At 44.9% G+C, this 7,469-nt stretch overlaps 1 protein-coding gene across 1 annotated transcript; it reads right to left on the bottom strand.

The window, feature by feature from the left end:
- Positions 1 to 230: 230 nt before the first annotated feature.
- HSPA5 (heat shock protein family A (Hsp70) member 5) lies at positions 231 to 6,796 on the bottom strand. Its single transcript, XM_035112873.2, has 9 exons — positions 6,677 to 6,796; positions 5,375 to 5,536; positions 4,108 to 4,339; positions 3,622 to 3,759; positions 2,904 to 3,016; positions 2,407 to 2,797; positions 1,694 to 1,931; positions 1,336 to 1,503; positions 231 to 1,104 (listed from the first exon to the last, which is right to left on the bottom strand). Exons 2-9 carry the CDS (start codon positions 5,491 to 5,493, stop codon positions 539 to 541), a joined length of 1,965 nt encoding a protein of 654 aa, XP_034968764.1. The 5' UTR covers positions 5,494 to 5,536; positions 6,677 to 6,796; the 3' UTR covers positions 231 to 538.
- Between the last annotated feature and the right edge of the window lie 673 nt (positions 6,797 to 7,469).

Here is a 7,469-nt window from a genome sequence, read left to right as displayed (position 1 = left end):
TTCTAATGTTACAGTGGCTCGTCCACATATGCCAAGTCATCACCCAATTGCCTGCTACCAACTAGCAGACATGCATGGGAATAATTCTTTGTCCAATTGTATTCTGCTCTGAGGAAGGTGGTGTCTGAGGGGTTCAGACCAAGAAGCATGCAGACAGAACCACAGCTCTGGTCCTGGTGTGTTCTTGGTTGCTATAAATATTTGTGTTACAAAGATCAAATAGACCCAGATCCAGTGTAAGTAACAAATTTATTGTTGTCACTTGGAGGGTAGAAAAGTTCTCCACATAACACACACAACCCAACTTGTTAAATAGAATGGTTTCAATACTTCACCCGCTCCCTTGTCAGGTTGCCCACCCCCCTGCTGGACATTTATCAACTGCTAACGAAAAGCAGTATACAGCCACTTTTGGGCTAGCATTTCCAACTCCACTCAATGTGAAGATTCTGATCACATTCCAAATCTAGAGTTCAAATAGTTTAAACAAAAGTTCAAAGTCCAATATTTACAGCATCAACATCTAGGAAACTGAGGTCTACAATTCATCCTTATCTCCTCCTGCTGCTTCTTCCTCAGTAGGGGGTGGGCCTGCGCTACCATATAACTTGCCCACAATTGGTTGCACCACCTCTTCCAGTTCCTTCTTTTGGGCTTTGAATTCCTCGATGTCACTATCTTGGTGACTCTCTAGCCACTCAATCTTCTCCTCTACAGCCTTCTCTATTGTTTCTTTGTCTTCAGATGACAACTTGCCACCGAGCTTCTCCTTATCTCCAATCTGGTTTTTCAGTGAGTAGGCATAACTTTCCAGCTCATTCCTAGCATCGATCCGTTCTTTCAGCTTTTTGTCTTCCTCAGCAAACTTTTCTGCATCATTGACCATCCTCTCAATTTCTTCTGGAGTAAGACGATTCTGGTCATTGGTGATGGTGATCTTATTTTTGTTGCCTGTGCCCTTGTCCTCAGCCGTAACACGAAGGATTCCGTTCACATCTATTTCAAAGGTAACTTCAATCTGAGGGACGCCACGGGGAGCAGGAGGGATTCCAGTCAGATCGAAAGTTCCCAAGAGATGATTATCCTTTGTAAGAGGACGTTCTCCTGCGGGGGGAAAATTTCATTTCACATGAAGTCGCTCAGATTATACTCTGGTAATCATGCAAGTACAATATTATTGTTGTTTTTTAAAGGCGTCTCACTTGTGTTTCTATTAAATGTGGAAACATGCATTGCAAAATTAAGCCGTGTTGGAGTCACCTTTTACTCTTTAATGCCCAGAAGACAGAATACTGTAAAAGTTTCCAAGCCAAATGGTGTTGGTCGGCCACTTACCTTCATAAACCTTAATTGTCACAGTTGGCTGGTTATCTGAAGCTGTGGAGAAGATCTGTGATTTCTTAGTGGGGACAACAGTGTTCCTTGGGATAAGTTTGGTCATTACTCCACCAACAGTCTCAATGCCCAAGGTCAGAGGACACACATCAAGCAGCACCAGATCCCCTAAGAATGAAAAGGAGGTTTTAAGCGATGAAGCACCACCATAATTTATCTAGCTGTAGTGACAAAATTGACAGCCAGCAAAGACAAAGATCTTCCATTCCAAACAGTTATGAGGCTGACTGGAAGCTTTTCACTTGTACAGGCTACTCTGCCCAACACCTCATGCAGCATTTAAGTCACTCAGACTTACCAGTATCTTGATCCCCAGAGAGTACGCCAGCCTGCACAGCAGCACCATAAGCTACAGCTTCATCAGGGTTGATTCCACGAGAGGGTTCCTTGCCATTGAAAAATTCTTTCACAAGCTGCTGTATTTTGGGGATACGAGTAGAGCCACCAACAAGCACAATTTCATCAATGTCAGACTTCTTTAGATCTGCATCCTCTAGGACTTTCTGGACAGGTTTCATGGTGGAACGGAAGAGATCCTACAAGCAGAATTTAAAATCACTTAATTGATGTGGAAAGGCAATCACAGAACAAGGCCACAAGATGATAAAGTCACCAAATTATCAGATACATCCCGCCCCCAATATGCCCATGTGTGATGCTATTTGAGATCAGATGGGCCTACTCTTAACATCTCATTTGTCTTTAACAGGAGAATCCACAAAGATCAGTCATTGCTAAGAGGACAAGCAATTTTGACTCAAGCCATTAGGAAACCAATTTATTCTCTGCTGTTGGTGCAGTTTGACCAGCATAGTGTCTTGGGAGTGGGATAACGTTTCACACAGGAGGGCACCACCTTACTTTTCTCATGACACGCATGTACTACATGTAAATATTATGTTAATATAATTAACTTCTCTCTCCCAATTTTATGTTTTGTGTACAGCAATTGCTCCAAATAGTAGAGCCATTTTATTAGAGACAACCCATTTTAAAAATCAAGATACCTACCATGTTCAGTTCTTCAAATTTTGCTCTTGTCAAGGTTTCAGAGAAGTCTTCTCCTTCAAAGAAGGATTCAATTTCAATTCTAGATTGGTGTTGAGAAGAAAGTGCTCTTTTGGCCTTTTCAACTTCTCGGCGAAGCTTCTGAACAGCTCTGTTGTCCTTCCGAACATCCTTTCCAGTTTTCTTCTTGTAGAGCTTGATGAAGTGTTCCATTACACGCTGGTCAAAGTCTTCCCCACCCAGGTGAGTGTCTCCATTGGTTGCCACAACTTCAAAGACACCATTATCAATTGTGAGGAGGGAGACATCAAAAGTTCCACCACCCAAGTCAAAGACAAGGATGTTCTTCTCGCCCTCCCTCTTGTCTAGGCCATAAGCAATAGCAGCAGCAGTCCTGTAAGAAAGAGCAACTCGTTAGTTTGGTAAATGAGAAAGGTAAATGTGAGAAAAGCCCGCACAAACCCCAAATACTGTCAGAAGACCATTAAAACCCTACTTACGGCTCATTGATTATTCTCATGACATTCAGCCCCGCAATAGTACCAGCATCCTTTGTAGCCTGACGCTGGGCATCGTTGAAGTAAGCTGGCACAGTGACAACAGCATGGGTGACCTGGAGAAGAATGAGAATATTTCTGATAGCTGTTTCCAAATTAACATCTAATATACCGTAGGTTTTTTTTTGGGGGGGAGGGAGCCCGATTGTCTAGAATGCACCTTTCAAGACTATTTAGAGGAGTGGATTGCCTGTCGCCCTCTAGATGCTGCTGGGCTCTCATCAGCCCCATTCAGCATTGTCAACTGTCAGGGATATTGGAAATTGGAATTCAAACACATCCAGAAGGCTACAGATTGGCCTTCTCAGCTTGGAGAACAATTCTACACACCCACACCCACCCATTTTATGTCCCACACCCATTTTATGTTCCGGGGAACCAAGAAGGCATGGACTCCTCATTTACAAGCAGCCAGGCCTGCTAGGAGACATCAAAACTCAGTGGTAGAGCACTTGCATTGCATGCAGAATAGTACATGTTCAATCCAGTTTAGAATGATCTCTAGATCAGAAAGGCATCTCAGACCTGCTTTTAGCTAGAGTAAGCAGTAAAGGATTATTAGACCAACCACTGGCCAGTCTCCATACACAGTAGATTCATGAAGGCTCCCCTCAGCGCCTATTCTATTTGCTTGTGTGCTTCAGCTGAAACATCATCTTACCTTCTTTCCCAAGTAGGCCTCAGCAGTCTCCTTCATTTTAGTCAGAACCATTGCTGAAATTTCTTCTGGGGCAAAGGTCTTCATTTGGCCACCTCCAATATCAACCTGAATATGGGGCTTGGACTTCTTTTCAATGACCTGTAAAGACAGGGACAAGTGGACATGGTTACAAACCAAAAGCACCACATCTACAATATTAATATTATGCTGGATTTAAAGAGGTTCCGTTGAGGAAGCAGCAAGACCAAACAACCTGCCCATCAGGTTGCCAGATGCAGAATAACCCATGCTTGGACGCTGGTATCTTGAGCAGAGTGAAAGCAGAGCCATAGGTTGTGTAGACTGGAGAAAAACTTCATACATAGCTTAGTGACCTAGTGTCTCTAGGACAGTGATAAGGTTGGGGACAGGCTGGGTTCAAATTTCACACCAAAAGGTGTTCAATGTACTTTATAAACCATAACATAAAAGGCACAAAATGAGTACCTTGAAAGGTAGGTATTTTATATCCTGCTGCACAGAAGGATCATTCCATGTTCTACCAATGAGGCGCTTGGCATCAAATACAGTATTCTCAGGGTTTGAAGTCAGCTGGTTCTTTGCTGCATCACCTATAAGACGTTCCCCCTCTGGTGTGAAGGCCACATAGGAGGGTGTGATTCTGTTACCCTGGTCATTAGCAATTATCTCCACACGCCCATTCTTGAACACACCAACACTGTAAAAGAGAATGGAAGCTACTTTTTAAAATACAGTCATACCTCATGTTACGTCTGCTGCAGGTTACGTCTTTTCGGGTTGCGCTCCACCTCAAACCCGGAAGTACCGGAATGGGTTACTTCCAGGTTCAGCGTGCACGCATGTGCAGAAGCACTAAATTGGGCTTTGTGCATAAGCGCCGAATCACAACCCGCGCGTGCGCATGGGTTGCAAACGTGCATCCTGCATGGGATCCACTGTATATGTATTATTTAAAGCCTTCTGGGTGGTTCACAAAATATAGGTAAAGGTAAAGGGACCCCTGACCATTAGGTCCAGTCATGACCGACTCTGGGGTTGCGGTGCTCATCTCGCTGAGGGAGCCGGTGTACAGCTTCCAGGTCATGTGGCCAGCATGACTAAGGTGCTTCTGGCGAACCAGAGCAGCGCACGGAAACGCCGTTTACCTTCCCGCTGGAGCGGTACCTATTTATCTACTTGCACTTTGACGTGCTTTCGAACTGCTAGGTTGGCAGGAGTAGGGACCAAGCAACGGGAGCAACGGGTTTAACCCACAGCGCCACCCGCGTCCCGTCACAAAATATAACACACCTAAAATACAGTACATTAAAATGCATTAACACAACCAAGGAAAAATGAACACCAACATTAAAAAAAACAGTATTTACATAAAACCAACACCAAACAGGATAAAATCAAGCACATCGAGCCAAAAATCTGATCCCTATGAAGAGGTGCAGCAAGCAAGCTAGTTGTATCCTCTGGGCTAAACAGAGGATGTTTCTGGCCAGTACTCAAGCTTTAAATATACTGAATCAAAACAGTTTGAGTTGAATAGCTATTGTATTGTTACTCCCCTGACTTGTACCAAGTGCATTAAAATAGCAGTACAATACAATTTGTTTGCTTACACTAGTGCAGAATCACGGTTCAACACTGCATCAAATCTTGGCCATATTTTGGTGCAGTGGCCATAAGCTATTTAAGACATCCAGAAGCCAGTCAATCAAATAGGCACCCTTCTTTTACTTACCAAGAATATGTGGTTCCCAGATCAATTCCAACCACAGTCCCCACATCTTCCTTTTTGTCATCGTCATCAGCAGCAAATACACTGCCAATGAGCAACAGGCAGACAAGCGCACACTTCATTCTGCCCTTGTACCAAGTATTCACAATCAGAGAGAAAAAAACCCTGTAATAAGTAAAATCAATCATCAATGGCAATACTATGAGCAAAAAGACAATACCTTGAGGCCCGTTTAATGGAAATGGGGGCAGATTTAGAGTATTACTGCTCCCACACATCCTTAGCAAAGGCTGGGAGAGCCAATCAGGACTAAAGGCTACCAAGACCCACAGCCTGCAAACATGCAGGCAGCTCAAAGAAAACACCCCACCCCAAATCCTATACAAAGGAGGGCCAGGAAACTTTTCTGTTTAAGGAAAAACCAGCAAAGGGGTTAAGAAAATTTGTAGCTGTCCTGATACTTAAACATGAATGTGAACCCACACACTCTGCTAAATTCTACAGACATCCATTGAGAAAAATCATGTGGAAAGGCAGTATGTAAAAACTGCAAAACCTAACACATCAAAAAAAAGGCTACCAACCTCTTAACATTAGTTCAGACAATCCCAACATTAAAGGCAAAGAGTAAGTTGATAATCCAGTGCCAGAGATACCCTGCTCCCCCCTCCCATTTTTTGGTAAATGGAGTCACTGTAAAACGAGTAGCCTCAAATCACATAATTAACATTGTTCACTGCAACCACAGCTGTTTTGCCTTCACCAATCTAATAAGGAAACCATCATAAAAAGTGTGAGAAGGGAGTAGTCGCTTTCCCCATCACCAGGAACCCAGCCATTACCATTTACACCAAACCGATAGATTATCAATATACAAAACCAACACCATATGGACACATCTAACAAGTTTTGCTTTTTGCATAAATCCCCTCTCCCCGATAAGAAGCAAGGGGGAACGAAAAAGAATACCCCACACAAACATCTGTTCCTATTCTGAGATATAAACCCCTTTTATTCATTAATGCATGCCAAATACTGTAATCATTGCAATCGCCACCCCACCACCACCAAGGGGGGAATATGGATCTGGCAGGAAATGGGAATAAAAATGGCGCGCTTTGGACCGTGAGCCGCAATAGGTTTTTTCTCAATGGGAACCTGGATAAATGAGAACGAAGTGGCATTCTGAGGGCAAGGGGGACCCCACAAGGCCCGATAGATTTGAAGAAGCCGCCCTCCCCTTCTCGTTAGGCCCCGGCTCCCACCTCCTCCTCCGCTCAAGCACTAGGCCACCCCGAGCCTTACCTGTATTAGATAACAGGCCCTCGCGGTCGCCTCACGCGCTATCCGACGAACACAACAACCGGAACTGTGATTTTCTCACTCAAAGCTCACCGCTCTGGCCCAGATGTCCCCCTCGGCTGTTATATACCTTCCCGTGGCCTTGCGTGGAGTCCCACTATTGGCCCATTTTCTCTTGCTGGAGCCTCCCGATTGGTCGCTTGCCACCAAGCTGGCCGGAGCCGATAGGTCCGCTCCGTCCGTGACGTTAGGCCCCCGTAGCGCACCGCTCCGTCTGGTTGTGACGCTTTCCTTCCCCACCCCTTCTCTTTCCTCTCGGCCGTCCTCGAGCCTCATTGGGCCGTTCTACCGGTGTCGCGGTCCAATCAAGGGCTGCTGCATGAGCCAAGCGGATCGAGCTCATTGGCTGGAATGGGCGTCATGTTGAAAAATCTCTAGGCAGGGAGGGATGGCTCTTTCTGGAAGTTTCTATGGTTACGAGGCCTAGCAGCATGTTATAGAAAAGGAATGGGTTGCTGCGACTATGGCTGCCACAATGTCTCCGTAGGCAGTACTGAAGGCTGCTTTGCACTGGTTAAAGTGTCAAACTAGGACTAGATCCTGAAGCTGAGGCTCCAATACTTTAGCCACCTCATGAGAAGAGAAGACTCCCTGGAAAAGACCCAACAACAAAGGACGGGGGGAGATGCCAGCTGGTATATTCTGTAGGCCACACAGCTCACAGGCTGAGGATAGACGCATCATTCTGCTTCAGCCTATGTTGGAATTACGTTGGAACCTCGTTTTCCTCCTTGAG

Source organism: Zootoca vivipara, chromosome Z (genome assembly GCF_963506605.1).
Source record: "Zootoca vivipara chromosome Z, rZooViv1.1, whole genome shotgun sequence".
NCBI classification, from domain to species: Eukaryota; Metazoa; Chordata; class Lepidosauria; order Squamata; family Lacertidae; genus Zootoca; species Zootoca vivipara.
The sequence above is the reverse complement of the archived record's forward strand: the minus strand, read 5'-3'. Positions and strand labels throughout refer to the sequence as shown.